Raw genomic sequence first — 16537 nt, forward strand, 5'->3', positions numbered from 1 at the left:
TGGCTTCTAATGGCTGAAGTAGACTTCAAGATGAAGTACAATCATGCATTGCATAACAACTGTTTGGGCAATGTCTGACCTCATATACTCTGTAGTCCTCTAACGTTATAAGAGTTTAGAAATTCCAGTTAGAAAATGGGACGTAGCAGATGTAACTGGATATAACTAACAGAACACCTTTCCACAAGCAACATGTGTATCTCACGTCTCTCGCATGCAAAGATATTGTGCTGCCAGGCATATTATGGTACAGTACACATATAACCTATAATGCATATATGTAATACATGTATCTTGATAATAAACACTATTACTGGCTTATTATGTACTGTACTCTCTATTGTTATTTTAATGTGACCTTTCCCTACTTAAAGTTTGCTGTCTCATATTGTATGCTTCCATTCACAGGCAGCCGCATCCAATCTCATGTATTCCATGTCTCTTGGGTGCTGCAGCAATGTTTGATTTTCTTCTGAAAATATTACGTGAATATTTTTCCTATGTATACACGGTTGTACGAATCACCTGGGGATCCTGTTAAAATGTAAATTCTGATTTAGTCTATGTGGGGTGGAAAAGCAAATTCTCAGCAGGGGGTCAAGCTAGAATGAACTGGTTTGAAGCCCTGTATTAAACCACATAAAGGTGGAAAAATCAGTGAATGTTATTGCTCATGATTGAGATATATTTGTTTGTTTTGTTTGTCTGTTTGCTAAGTGTATCATATGGTGTTTGCACAACATCCAAATCCCATGAGGTCTTATTTCACAGAAGATATCGTAGACGTTAAATGATGCATACCTGTACTTGTTCATCAGTGAATGTGCATAGGTTTTCTAAAAATCTTTGTAGGGAAGCACATTCTTTTTTTTAGATCCAGGTGTTTTCACAGGATAACGTAGAGTCTGGTTAAATTTCCCTTGTGGAAAAAAATGATGTTTGTGGCAATATCTGCAAAATGAAATTTGGTTATCTTCACTGTCTGCATAAAAACAAATGAAACTTAAGGATAATTTTTAACCAAGTGAATTATACAAAGCATAATTTATAGTTTCATACTTGGTTTCGGGATATAAGGCAATATAGAGAACTTGTGAGGAAACACACACACACACACTTCTTTGTGCTTCATTCTTATTACTTTTGGGGCTCAGCCAATGTATCAGTAATCACCTACTGAAACAACCTAACACACTCCCCCCAAAATCTGCTAGGGAAACATCTAGTAACAAAAGTATTTCTAATCAAATATTTCTGGAACTAATTACAAATCCCTTAAATGCAGCAATGGTGGTATAATGAAGGATATGCTGCTGCTGGCAGGATAGTTCCCATCCAAAGTAGAGAACAGACCAGTTAAAATATAATACATGAAAAAAAAATTGTTTTTCAAAGATAATGATCTTTCTTTTAGGTTTTTCATAGTACAATCAAGGGGACTGGACAAGATTCTAAGTTTCCCCTCCCTCCACCTTTTAATATTGCATGATTACAATAAATATAATGTTAAAATGTGTTCCACTGTTTCATTCAAGTGGCAATAGAAAAAAAAATAACTTACTGAGTGTAAAGGCTTGACAACATAACCCTTTTAATTTACGGATAGTAATGGTGATCCCCAGGAAGTGATTAGCCAAGAAACCCTATCCATTTAGGGATGTGCTATCAATCAATGTTGCTGGTCCTGAATCTGAATCATCGAAAGTTTTGTTTTGCCTTCTTCTTTTTTATTACAGACTCCAGATTCCCAGACTCATTCCTTGGAGATTATGCTTTAGAATTAGGGAGTAAAGTCAAGAATCTCAGTTCTTAAGAAATTCCCAATAGTCTGATTTGTAGTTCAGAGCAGGAACCACAGATTCACATTAGACTCCTGGTTACAGTAATAGAAAGGAACAGGAACGCAGCACAGTCCTGGGGCAGGCTCCCAATGCCACACATAGCATCCGCCTGCAGGCCTGCCGTTTTATGCTGCAGGCTTCCACCTCTCCAGGGTCTCCTCCCCTTCAGCTAAACAGTGTTATCATGAGAATGACATCACTAAGCAAAAGAGTGGCTATATAGCCCTTGCTTACCATCCAAGCTCATAGTTTGGATGTTTAATTCAATTTCTTATTGGAAAGTATGACTCTATCTACCACCCTGTAACAGTCTTGAGCCTTTAAAGCAATTCGGGATTTGAAAATTATTTACTTTACTTTAGGTCATGATATATAATGAAGTGAATTTCTCTAAATTGTTATAATACATCATATGGACAAGGCTCTTTGAATACCTTGGCCTAAGAACTCCTTAAAACATTTCTGGTAACAAAGAAATGCTTAAGTAGAATTAATAGCTAACTAATAACACAGGTGCTATTGTACAGAGGCAATGGAGAGCAAAGCTGCTTCTTAGATCTGCCATGTGGGATTCCAGGCACCTCAACATTCTTAGTTCTGTCAGCTCTCAATACAGATTGTATGTGTTCTCTATATATGCAAGTTGCAGTCAAAACACACGTTTCTGTCCTGTATGCTACTCAAAAATGCCAAAGCTTAGCTTCAGGTTTTTTTATGTAGAACAGAATGAGAAAGACATTATAATTCAGCTCTCAACAAAATATTATTCCCTTTCTTGTTAATAAAAATGTGATTTAGTCCTTTAATAATTATAGGGAAAAAGAAAAGGAAAACGTGAATGACTTACATCTAAATATGTATGAAAGCAACTAAACTAAAAGTTTATCAGAAGTTTAAGAAAAAATAAAGTTCAGTGTAATTTTTTTTTTCTTTTACATTGTATTTAAGGAATGTCTAGTCCTGCAGCAAAAGAAAGTTATCATTTACTTAGGCCATTTATAACGTGGTCTCATGATTCTGGTTCAAGGATCAAGTATAAAATTAAAATCACAATATATTACCATATATAAAAGCATCTGTGAACATTTTATGCTTGCTTTAGAAGGCTGACCTGTTAAAACTGTGACATTTTTCTTTAAAAGTGAAAGCAAAGATCAGTGGCATTAGTTTATCCTTATATGGATTAAGAAATTATTTAAGTGTCATATTTAGAAGTCCATATGTGTAAATTCTTACTTTTCAATATGCTTGAGGCTGAGAAAATGATCAGTTAATATGTACCTCAAATGCCTTAAGTGAAATACTTGAGGCATACAAAATATAAATGGTACTGTATATTTTCAAAAATATAAACACAAAGAATATATAGGTATACATGTTATAATTTCAAAGTCAACACTAGCACATAAGTTTTCTCATCTAAATACATACTAAGATACTCCCTATTTCAACTCATGCACCTACAAACACATGGCCATGCATGTAACTGCTTGCTTTCTGTCACTTGCAAGAAAGTTAGAATATACAATATTGTACATTGTTTCAACTTAAATCATATTTGAAAATTAATGAGGATGGCATTAAAATAATTCTGACCTAAGAAATCAAAATACAGGAAGATAATTACTCCAAAGATTAAAAACACTGAAGACTGATGGGAAGTTAAGATTTAAATTGCATGTCCCAGTGATCCTGAAAGATACAGAAGAGAACAGGACTGGCTGTAAACACTCAGATGCTCTGTTTGGCAAATGGGACTACAGCTCTTGTAATCTAGCAATCCAGGCCAGACTTAGACCATCGATGCTTCGGCTCGCAGAGAAATGGGATAGTTGTGGGCAGTTCTCCGCAAAGCTGGGGGTGCAGATGGAGATCTGGATGCCCATCTAGATGGGAGACGGCGATTTGCTGGTCTAGCAGGTCTGGAAAACCCTTTTCCACGTGAACATTTCGCTGTTATAGGTTCCTAGGGCACAAATGAAGACATTCATCTCTATATGGGCACCAACGATGGATTCCAATTTTGAGATTAATATGTTAACCATATGTATATGCAAGTAAGAGCACTGAGAAACTATAAAAAGATGTTTATCTAATATTTTGTGCACTTTAATGTTTTAATCGAAGCAACTGTATTTTAATATGGAATATGACATTGGTAATCTGATAGATATCACACTGATACATTTTAGTAGAAAAATCTCTTTATAAAAATAATTATGAGCTTATGATACAAAAAATTTAGGTAATTTCAAGTGGTAGGACTGAACCCCAGATGTTTCTTAGTGGGATGTGAGAATGCTTTAGTGTTAAAAATAAAACAAATGAAATAAATTACTCAAGAAACTTTGTCCACTTACATTAAGTTACTGAAATTTTAAGAGGTCATAAGCAAAAATACAGAAAATGGTTAATATGATACCATGTTCCCCCCAAACCCCCGCTAGTAATTCTTTCAATGAGAGAAATATTTCCTTCACTTCTCTTCCTATTCTTTCATTTCCTTCTTTTTTATTTTTTACTTTAATGGAAGAAACACATTATTCGATCTTTGCAATCGAAATAAATAAATAAATATCTTCCATTAACACATTTTATACCCTTGATTCTTCTTACTGACTCTTTTAACAAACCCCGTACTCTTTCATCTGAGATGGGCAATAAGGGTGGTCTCCATTTCTGTTATTTTTATCATGGCCTGGCACAAACAGTAACCTTTTCCTTTTTTCCTCTGTGAAGACTTATTTTTTTTAGATTTGTTTCTAGGAAGAAAAAACAAAACAAAACAAAACAACTACATCCAGGGAGCTACAGTAAAGGACCCTCTCTACTCTACTACCCCTACTAAATGCACCTTTAATATTTAGTAATATTGTTGTTGTTGTTATGTGCCGTGGAGTCAGACCCAACTCATAGCGACCCCTCCTTGGGTTTCTGAGGCAGTATCATTATGGAAGTAGATTGCCCAACCTTCCTTCCGAGGAGTGGCTGGTGGGTTTGAACCGCCAGCCTTCTGGTTAGCAGTCATGTGCCTTAGGCACTATGCTACCAGAGCTCCCTTAGTAATACTACTTGTTAGCTAATAATTATGACTGGTTAGTTTAAGCATAGTTCCATTTTCTAACTCCAGATATAGGACCTTAGAGTTATTTATGGGCTCAAGTATAAAAAGAGAGAAATACGAAAGCAGGATACTTATTTGTGTCCTGTGCAAACAGGCGAGGTTTCTGGTAAAATGAAAAAAACCTGGTATTTTTGCAGGGTTTGAAAACCACGTTTTTCCCCCACACACACCAGAAGGATGCAAGCTGCATAGCTTAAAACTAAGCTGCATTCACACTATATATGTAAAACTAGAACTTTGGAAGCCTTGGCTATTAATAGTAATCATAACAAAAATTAATAATGCTCTAGTGGCCTAGTGCCTAAGGCGTTTGACTGCTAACCAGAAAGCTGACAGTTCAAACTCACCAGCCACTCCATGAAAGGAGGACAGGGCAATCTGCTGTAAAGATTTACCACCCTGGAAACCCAAAGGGGTCACTATGAGTTGGAATCGATTCGATGGCAGTGAGTTTGTTTTTTTTTGGTTTAGTAGTAATATACCACCATACAGCTTTTTATATGTCCTTAAAATTATGCACATAATATGAGCTGAACACAAATACTAGGTAGATACACTCCTTGGAGAGATCAATCATAGGAGAATAGAAGGGCAGTGTGTGCACAGGGATATAGAAAATGAATCTGCTCTGTAAACTTTCACCCAAATCATAATAAAAATTAAAAAAATATATGTACATAAAATGGAACTGTTGGATAGGTCTTCACTGTAAATATCAATCTTTTTTTACCTCCTTGTATCCTATAACTAGGAGCTCTGGTAGCACAGTGCCTAAGGCACTTGACTGCTAAGCAGAAGGCTGGTGGTTCAAACTCACCAGCCACTCCTCGGAAGGAAGGTTGGGCAATCTACTTCCATAGTGATACTGCCTCGGAAACCCAAGGAGGGGTCGCTATGAGTCAGCTCTGACTCGAAGGCACACAACAACAACCACAGCAATCCTATAACTAGTGAAGATTACAGTATTTTGTAAACAGATTGGAACAAAAAGCACATCCATGTTATTAACTTTGGCGGGAATGTCTATGTTAAGAATGACCTTAATTTTTTAAATTCTAATACTGTGTTTTATTTTTACTGTACTGTCTTTCAACTTCACAATAAGAGAACTTTACAGAGTATTATTTAAAAATTATGTCTTTTACTCATATTCACATTATGTGACTAATCTTATGAGAAAGAACATGAGTCAAATACTGGCAACTACTAACACAATCAAACTTAATTACTGAAAAGTGCATGTTATTTAAAAATATTTTCCATATATTTTTCTTAATTTGAACACTTAATATGAAAGCAATGACATTCTATGAATCACCAAATGTACATTCTGAATATTTTTCAAGAAAGCAACTTATACCAAACATTTGATTTTCTTGACGTTCTCAATCTTATTTATTATCATGAAGTTACTCCATTAAAGTTCATGTTAAGTTATAATCCGAAGGTTCCTATTCATTCACTAAAGGGTCAAGAAGTTTAGAAGATGTCAGAACATGTGCCTACATTCTATGTATGACACTGGGTAACTGACTGACTAAACTCTGAGCCACTGCTAAATACAGCTACAATTCTACCAAAACACTGTTGTTTACTTTCTCACCTCTGCTATCTTTTTCCAATCTACTCCTTTCTTCATGTGCTGACCTCCACACATAGCTGTCTTTTGTTGAAGTTCTTGTTCCATTTGGAGCATTTCTAAAGGTTGACTTAACATGGTCCCACTGCTGACATTAGAGTTACATTTAGTCCAATTATCCTGGAACCATTTAGAATTCTTTAAGGCAGACTCTGCTGATGTCTCATAGGTTTTCAGCAGCTTTTCCACAACACCATAATTTGACCTAGGATCAGCTGACCTTGGACGGCCAGACAAATTACTTGGTCTCCAGTCGTGTTCATGGAGCATATTCTGGTAACTGCTAGGACTTAGGGGTTCCTGCATTTGTCTGACTTGGCCAGTTGAAAATAGTTTTGTAAGATTATCAGGCACGTTTTCCATAGGCAGGGGCATGTGGACACTTGTTTTCAGAATACCAAACACACTGTCATTTTCTGATATGTTACCTGAATGAGTAACTATGGTATCACAGGGCTTAGGATCTTCAGATGATTTTGAGTAGCTCTGATTTTGCTGTATTGCATGGCAACTTCTATCTGTTCTAAATACAGTTCGGTTAAATTCATCAGTCTTTGCTGCTAGCTTTTCATTCTTTGTTGTCTCTTCAAAGCTGCAACTGAAACTTCTAAGTGGGCCACCACTCTGTGTCACCGAGGAGCTACAGTCATGGCTAACATGAAGATTGGGATGAGATTTAGCAGGATGATCTGGGATCACCTTTTCATATTTTGGTTTATTGGGGGTAGAGCAGGTTTTCTGAAACCACAATGTGGAAGGGCTCTTTTTTGCACCACCTATTCCAATGTTGCATGACCACATGTTAAGTCCAGTATCTTCATTACATGGACACTTATTATCTACTTCGGCTTCTGGTGCAAAAGAAGAAAGTATGACACCATCTTTCAAAGTCTTTCCTTCCTTGGGACCCAACATGGGCATCTCATGCTGTCTCAAAAGGAAATGAGGATTGCAGTTCTTTTCACCTTGACCCTCATGGGCCACAAAACTATTGTCTAAGCTTTCCTTCAACCCTTCATGGGCTTGTATAACTTCAGAATATGAAGTAGGCAGATTCCGAGATGTGCTTCTTGGAGGAGGAACAGGTGGAATTTCACTTCTTTGCAAATCAATTGTGTCAATTTCATGTTTTTCCCTAGATTCACTTTGGAACACATCCACACAGTTCAGATTCTTTCTGTTTTTCTGTTTTTCTTTTACATTGGGCATATCCTGGAGAAAAGAATCAGACTTCATCCTAAAAAATTATAAAACATGGTGTATTAGTGGTAACTTTGTTTAGGACAAGCTCTGAAAAGACACTGTGGCTTAAGAAATGGATTTCTGCTACAGGAAAAGGAGTTGCAACCTCTTCAAACCTCATTTTAATATAAATTTCCTATTCCACAACTTCAAGTCCACTTTCTTATAGGATAAAGCCATTTCTCATTGTGTTTATGGTCCTTCTGACTCTGACCCAAACTATCTTTCAAGCCTTTTCTCAATTTTTCCATTACCTAAATCTTTACCTATGCTCAGACTAGATTATATAGTGTCTTGTATACCGGTATGGCCATTTCTATAGGTTTTCTCTTGCCATTCCTTACCTGGATTGCCCACTTACTTCCTCTCTGCCTAGTGAATTACCATCTATTATGTAACAAGCTCTGCCAGTGCAAGCAGTGATCAAAGCATTTGGCTGCTAACCAAAAGGTCAGTGGTTCGAAATCAACAGCCACTCCATGGGAGAAACATGAGGCATTCTACTTCCATAAAGATGTACAGCCTTGGAAACACTTTGGGGCAGTTCTACTCTGTCCTATAGTCACTATGAGTTAGAATCAACTTGACAGCAGTGGGTTTGGTTTGTAAGGTGAACTCAAGTTTGGCATCTTTAGTTTGAAAGAATGTTTAAAGTAGTATGACATAATTCTGACAAAAAGTGCAATGAGAAAGGAGTAATTCCAAATGGAGAGTTTCATCTAGGTTAGGGCTTAAAAGAAAAGTAAGGATTTTCTGGATGAATAAAGAGTATATGGGAAAAATGAACTGCAAGGTTAAGGTTAATAGTGTGGCTACTCAAAGGACAATGAGTACTTTGGTGTGGATGGATTATAAAGCAGAATGGGGAGGAAGAATAAGACTGAAACATTAGGTCAGTATCAAACTGGAATGTCTTTTCAATTACATAGTTGGGATTCTGAGCTTTTCTTCTAAGGCCATGAAACAACAGTAAGAGTTTTATACCAGGTATGATTTGTACAAGGAAACTGGCAAGTCTCTTCTGAGTCATCTAAATAAAAACCTAATATGGCCACAATGTGGATTCACAGAGAAACTTAACCATACTGATTTATTTATATCTCTTCAATTTATAAAAGATTATGATGGTTTACAATAAAATAGAAAGAGATAAATATCCACTAACAGAGAACAGTAGAAAACATTAAATGAGCAAGAAAAGGGCAAAATTATGTGTAAATCATGATTGGCTAAGAAAATCTATTTTAATTAAGCACAGAAATTCTCTAAGCTTGCGAACAGCAAAAGGAAAAAAAGAAATCACATTATATCTTTCATAGGGTAGCACTATGAACAATCCTGGACAATCTTAGAGCAATTCATTTTCACTTAACTTGTGTAGGGCATTTCACATATATGTATTTTCTAATTTGTTTAATGGTTACTCTTACAGTTATATAGTGTTTCTGAACTGAAAGAGCATTTTCTGTGACATTATAGATGTGTATGTATGATTCCAGTATATACATAATACATGTATGGAAATACATGACACTTAGGGATAAAATATTTCAGTGGAACATCATTATATAATTAAAACTCTATGTTGTTAAGTCTGACATAGTTTAAAATGTATTTAACTCAATTAGTCCAGTTATATGCTCTACCACTGACCAAATACTCAGAATGAAAAAGAACCACATTAAAGGATAATTGTTCATTTATTATGGTGAGTCTCTCTTAACTGAACACCAAAAGTAGGAAGTATTACTAATGGAGAAATTGTAAAGAGAAGTGGAAGGTTTGTGTTAGGAAATTAATAAACTAAAGAAAAATACAATTAAAGTTTCTGTTTCTTATGTAAGGTAACAAATTTTTATAATTCATCATTAATTAAATACCACTAACAAAGTGTATGTAAGAGGCAGTTTGGATTCATTAAAAACAATATTCTTGATTTTCCAACTTAAAGCAATCATAGAGATGTGCCAGCCTACCTTCGGTGGTTAGACTGCTTTTGAATTTCCTCTTGAAAGCTGCATAATTCTTCACTAACTTTGGCAAGTTCTTCAAGAGCCTTGATGCATATAAGCAATAGCATGTTAGTACTTTGAAACGTAAATATTTCTTTAGAAACAATTCTAGGCCAGGCACATCTTTACTTACTGTATTTAAGGTGCCAGAAGAGCTCTTGCTTTCTTTCTCAGAGGTCTTCAGGTCAGGCCAGGCTTCACATTCCTTTCTGTTGTCTGCAGCCAAAGGATCCATAATCCCTCCTTCTGATTTTTTGGTTGCTTTTTGTTCCTTATGTATTTGATCTCCTTTAGTGAATAAGCTCTGCTCTGTTTTATTGTCTTTTTCCACACCAAATTTGTGATTTAGCCCTATAAATTCATATTGTCCTGAACTGGGGTAATTGGGAAAAGGGTCTACCATTTTGTCTTGATGGACTTTCTCACAATCAAGATCAATGGTCTTATTAGCACGTTCATTCATGCTGATTTTCCTCCGAAGCTTTACTTCTTGGCAAAGCTATAAAGAAAATAAAGAGAAAACTTTTTCTTCCTAATTCACTATAGTTTTGGTACTTAGCAAAGTGTTTGGGAGCTCTGGTGGCGTAGTGCCTAAGACATCTGACTGTTAACCAGAGGGCTGGTGGTTCAAACCCACCAGCCACTCTTCGGAAGGAAGGTTGCGCAATCTACTTCTGTAGTGATACTGCCTCAGAAACCAAGGAGGGATCGCTATGAGTCAGATCCAACTCGACGGCAGTGAGTTTGGTTTTTGGTTTGAGCAAAGGGTTTTGAGTTTTCTTTGTCATATTATTATATACTACTCCCGGTGTTGATGCTTAAAGCAAACCAGTTGCGACTGAGCTGAGTCTGACCCATCGTGACCCCATGTGTGCTAGAGGAGAACCATGCCTCCGCAGGGTTTTCAGTGGCTGACTTTTTTAGATATGGATCACAAGGCCAATATTCTGAGTTGACCAGAACTTCTAACCTTTCAGTTAGTAGCTAAGCATATTAACTGTTTACATTATTTAGGGACTCTCAAAAACTACTTGCCATTGACTCTGACTCATGGCAAACTCATATGTGTCAGAGTAGAGCTGTGCTCTATAGGGTTTTCAATGGCTGTTTTTTTCTAAGTAGATAACCATGCCTTTTATCCAAGGTGCATTTGGGTGGACACCAACCTCTAACCTTTCTGTTAGCAGCTGAAGCATTAACCGTTGGCAATATCAGAGGCTTATGCCTCCAAATAGTGTCTCTATAATTAGGTTAGCTAAAACAACTTTGATGAACCCTAAAATGACTTTTAGTAGGACAAAGCATGGGTGGTAACTTGTACCTTTCTGACTAGAAATCGACTTTCAAAAATAAATTAAACCTGTTTTTATAGACAGATATTATGATGACACAGAAGCATGGTCACAGAACTGAAAAGACAAGAATCACTAAACTAGCCATGATCTCTAGTTGCTTCCAGAGTGAAACAGGAGTTTAATGGAAAGTCCCTCTCTCTCTCACACACACACACACATACACCTTATTTCTACACCATCATTTAACTGTATTAATAAACAATTAGCAATCTCATTTAGTAAGTCAGCTCATCACATTCCCAAAGCAGATATTTTGCAAAGGATGTTTCCTTTGGAAATTATGTTCATTAAAGCTAAATATTACTGAAATCATTTTTAATGCCATGGCTCCATACATTCTAAAAATGTTTTTCTGTCCGGATTAAAACAATGTGACCATTGTTCTATGTAATATAACAGAACTCTGCATAATAGAACTCTATGGTCCCTTTGATTAGACAGATCTCAGTTATGCCTGCAGGCACACACTCGGCTCACCACTAAATAGATAAAGGAAGTGGTTTTCACAGTTCTTGTCAAATTTCGAGAGAGATGGTTTGATAGCTCTAAAAGCACTTGGCTCCACATTTCACAGCCACTATCTTTATCTACACTGCAAATATTATTCAAGGAATATACCACCAGATTTGCTCAGGCACCATGCAGACAGCAAGGCGTGAAAAGCACCCCAGGGTGTGTCCCAGATGATGAAAATATTTCTTTGTTGCAGTCCTCTGTTTCTCTGATGTGGAAAATATTAAGTCTCAAAAAGGGCAGTATCTATATGAATAATAATCCAGTTTAAATATGTTCAATGCCTGCTAACTGATAAGGCTAATATTTACTAGAGTTGTCAGAAAAATTATTTGAAAAAAAATTTAACCAGACACAAGATTGTTTAAGGTACACGGTATCATGCACACAAACCCAGACTCACTTAACTATTTTGCTTGGATGCTAGAATTGTGTGCAACTGTTACTAACTGAACCTCCCAGACTTTGTTCAATGATAGATTGAACTGTGTCCCCAAAAAATGTGTGGTAATTTCTAAACTATATGTCTGTGGCTATAATCCCATCTGGGAACGAGTTGTCCTTGCTACGTTAATGAGGCAGGATTAGTGTGGGGCATGTCTTGAGTCAATCTCTTTTGAAACCTAAAAGAGATTAAGCAAGCAAAAAGAAGAGAGATGGGGTAACACAGATGCGAAGAGGCAAGGAGAGCTCCAAGGAATTAGGAAATGTAAGCTGAAGGTACAAGTCAGGAATCAACAGGAAAAGAAAGCCTTTCACTAGAACTGGCACCCTAAACTTAGACTTCTAGCCTTCTAAACTGAGAGAAAATAAATTTTTGTATTAAAGCCATCTACATGTGCTATCCTGTTAAAGTAGCATGAGATAACTAAGACAGGACCCAATGACTGGCAGCCAGTTTATGACTGAATTAGAGTTTGGAGTCTGATTTGACCTAGGCATCTCCTTGATCACATATTCAGGTAGAGGAGGGACCAAGCAGGAGCTTATTCCTTTTCTAAACTATAGACAGATAAGGAATGAATTCTTCCAAGCAAAAGGTCATATGATTTTGCCTTTTAATCTCTAATCATGCTTGCCATCTTGGTTCTATTTTAGAGGAAGGGTTTAATAGTTACTTTTTTTTTTTTCCTTTTAGCATACCAATTTCATTTTATTCAAAACCAATTGTTAATAAGAAAAAATATTTGTGTTACAAACACATAGGGACTTGCTTTGACTGACTGAATAAGGTCTAAAAAGCCTACTGTATTAAAACCACCACTTTGGTAATATGCATAAAGCCACAGAAGTCAAAACTATGGCTGCTACCAGGAGAATGTATGATAAGTGTAAATAATTTTCAGTTGGAGCAAAATTGAGAATACAATAATACAAACTCTTGAAGGAACTATTCCAGGCCTAAGAGACTGAGGATGGTTAATGGAGATAAAAGGATTATTTGTGTCAGAGTTATGGCAAGTTATTTTTCATAATCCCTTTCTTAATAAATGTACCACACCCTACCAGAATAATATTCATGTCCACTGCCATTTCGTTTGATTATGACACTCCTTTGGACTACACCATGTTATCTAGCATGTAGTTTCTTTTGTTGTTCTTGTTGTTATGTGCTGTCAAATCAATTCCAACTCATAGCAACCCTGTAAGACAGAGTAGAAATGCCTCACAGGGTTTCCAAGGCCATGAATCTTTCCAGCAGAGTGCCACATCTTTTTCCTGCAGAGAGCCTGGTGGGTCAAATCACTGACTTTCGCATCGCAACTGAGTGCTTTAACCACTGAGATACCGGGGCTCCTTTTGGTAGACATTAATTAGTATTTATCAATTATCTCAGGAAAGATCCATATTCTAATGACTAATTGTAATTTCACTAATACATGTTCCACCAATTAAGTCTTACTTTCTTGAGTTGTCCTCTTGGGCCCTGTTGTTTTAAAACTCATGCAAAATACGTATTTGATATAAATGATGTCTGGCCATAAAACAATAAACTGATACATTTTGGAATGACATTTCAAGTTCTGAATTTCCATGTGAGGCTATCAAATAAGCACAGATCTTAAGATACCATTGGCTAAGGTCATGATATTTTTGGACTAGTAAATATTACTCAGATGCATATATTAGGTTGAATTTAAAAAAATTAAAAGTTTCCAATACAAGGATGACTTTAATTTTCATTCTGAGCTTGGGATTTACAATACATTCAAAACAAACCTCTTCTATCTTCTTCTGCATGATCTTCCATTGACTTTCCCATTCCTTCCTTTCATTGTCAAACTGGTCCAGTAATTCCATCTTTTCCTTGTGCCAGTTAGTCTCTGTGTTCTCCCACTGCTTATGTAGGTCCATGGCAACAGCCTGTCAGTGAAGAGGTGTTTCTGCTCGTCTCTGCCTTCTCTTAACTGTTTCTTGGAAGCTTTGAGTTGTTTTATTTGAAGCAGTCTCACTTGCCTTTAAAATAAAGCCTAATGTAAACATAAGAGAAAGTTCCAAACTCATGTGCTTTCTGGAAACATATTTTATCATTTTGTTAAGAGCTGTTCACATAAATGAACTCTAGGAAAACTGGACTCAGAAGAAGGGATACTGATCTGCTTAAGAACAAGAAACAAATACTGTCAATAAATAAGTATTGCCAAAGTTGTTTTTTTTTTTTTTCCCCTTCTCTCCCGAGACCAGTCAGCAAAATTCTAGTGGACAACAGGGTTAGTTGCATGGGTAAGATATATGTGCTCCTTTAATTACCCACTTCATCTAAAGACAGATTTTTTTTCATGAATATCCAAGAGTGGAAATATCAAATTTATATGGTCACATTTACACAACTCTGCAGATTCTGCTGCTAATGAATGGTCATCCTGTTCTGATGCAACCTAATTATGTATTTCTGTGACTTAATGTCCTGAGCCAGTGCTGGACTATAGTTTCAATTCTATTTTCAGAGACCAAGACCATCGTACCAAAGGAATACTGTACCAACTATGACTCAAGGTTGGTAGTCAGTCTGGGACTGATGTATCTATAAAAGACCACACACTAAATTATAATGTTTCATTATTTTACTTCATTAAATAAAATCTGAAAATTAACACTCCTGTCAGTTGTATGTTAAATTTGATTCATGCTCTCTATTCCTTCTCCACTATAAGCCATAATCTGTTTAGGGTATCAGAATTCAGCGAACAGAGATAGGACATTTGCCTCAGTTCACCAAGAAACCCTCAATTAAATAATGACAGAAATACTTTGATTTCAAGGGTTCAAGGTGTATGTATTTAAAGATGTAGTGTAAAGTATCAGATCTGTAACTCTGTTCTAAGGCCCCTATCCTTTGTTTTACTTTATTTAGATTAAAATGTCCCCATTTTAATAATATATTAATACATTATTAATATAATAATATATCCACAATGTTATTATAAAGATTAAATGTCAGACTGAATTAAAAATAGTCTGTGAAATAAAAATAAATCCTGGTTTTTTTGCATTAAAAAACTTTGCTCTCAGTTGAAAATCATTAGTAGTTAATAAAGTAATATACTTTTTTAATGGGTAGAAAAGCATGTTTTGAATGTTTGAATCTCCATCTAAGAGAAGCATGCCTATAAGAAATCTAAGTCTTCCCTTTACTAGTTCATTACCATATTGCCTTATCAGGTGACAGCTCATACTAATTATGGGCAAAATTTCCAAGACTGCTAACCAGATGGTTCAAACCCACCAGCCACTCCTCGGAAGGAAGGCTGGGTAATCCTACTTCCGTAGTGATACTGTCTTGGAAACCCAAGGAGGGGTCGCTATGAGTCAGGACTGACTCGACGGCAAATAACAACAACAACAACATAGCTTCCTGAGTGCTGGTACTGTGGAATTTAATCTGCATAACCAGGCAGCAAATGCCAGTTCTGTAGTCACAAAAGATTACATAACTTCATATCCCAAATATAAGATAAACACTGAAAACTAGTATTTTTGTCAGACTGTTCTGAACATATATATCTGACAGGTAAACTGTTCTGAACATGTATTTTTTGGGCTGCAGCCTAATTATGAATTATAATAGACTGATAAGGATGTGTTGCATTCTGTTACACATGGGGTCGCTATGAATCAAAACCGACTCCATGGCACCTAACAATAAGAAGGAGGATTTAAAAACTGCTACCTGTAGATGCACACACAGGTTCACCTCCCAAAACACCCTAATAACATGGGAATCTATATTGTTCTCTTCTCTCCAGCTACATGCTACAGACGCTTTGATGATTTTTACGTTTTTCTTTGGCGCTCACAATACTATGATTCATCCAGTCAGAAAAAATAAGTTATTTCAGAGGTAGCCATTAGAAATGCTATCATTCCTCATTTCATCTACTTAGCTACATTGTGTTTGTAACCTCATTTTCTCTATCCTGTTATTCCTCCTTGATTTTGCTACTGCCCCACATATACTGAGCCAGCAACCACAAGTATCTGCTACAGCAAACAACCAGCTGCTCTAAAATAAATATGTCTGTGAAGTCCCAACAAAACGGAGATGGTAAAGACACAGAATTTACTTTTTGTTTGCTTTTGGCTATTCTTTTATTGATCTTGATTATCTAGTAACCTTTCGGGTATACCTAGGAGCTACTCATGGGAAATACAGAAAGTGGTTATTTTCAGAGACTGGCAGACTACTTTGAAACTACACATCACCATGAACAGAACATGTCTTGCTGAGTAGTTCACTAGAACTTATCAGGACAAGTGGAATAGTTTTACTTGAGACAGGAAAGGAGAGATACAGATAAGAAATAAATAAA

At 36.2% G+C, this 16537-nt stretch overlaps 1 protein-coding gene across 1 annotated transcript; it reads right to left on the bottom strand.

The window, feature by feature from the left end:
• Window positions 1-3633: 3633 nt before the first annotated feature.
• KIAA0408 (KIAA0408 ortholog) lies at window positions 3634-14176 on the bottom strand. Its single transcript, XM_007946598.2, has 5 exons — window positions 13947-14176; window positions 9992-10357; window positions 9823-9902; window positions 6569-7841; window positions 3634-3807 (listed from the first exon to the last, which is right to left on the bottom strand). Exons 1-5 carry the CDS (start codon window positions 14079-14081, stop codon window positions 3634-3636), a joined length of 2028 nt encoding a protein of 675 aa, XP_007944789.1. The 5' UTR covers window positions 14082-14176.
• Between the last annotated feature and the right edge of the window lie 2361 nt (window positions 14177-16537).

The sequence above is a fragment of the Orycteropus afer genome, unplaced genomic scaffold (genome assembly GCF_000298275.1).
Source record: "Orycteropus afer afer isolate SDZICR_OR568_19922 unplaced genomic scaffold, OryAfe1.0 scaffold00167, whole genome shotgun sequence".
Taxonomy (NCBI): Eukaryota; Metazoa; Chordata; class Mammalia; order Tubulidentata; family Orycteropodidae; genus Orycteropus; species Orycteropus afer.

Excerpts from the sequence above, each read along its gene's own strand:
- KIAA0408 (XM_007946598.2), bottom strand. The coding sequence starts at position 14,081 with ATGGACCTACATAAGCAGTGGGAGAACACAGAGACTAACTGGCACAAG. Across the intron at positions 10,358-13,946 it reads TGCAGAAGAAGATAGAAGAG|CTTTGCCAAGAAGTAAAGCT; the intron begins GTTTGTTTTGAA and ends TTTTCTTTATAG. Across the intron at positions 7,842-9,822 it reads AAGCAGTCTAACCACCGAAG|GATGAAGTCTGATTCTTTTC; the intron begins GTAGGCTGGCAC and ends ATAATTTTTTAG.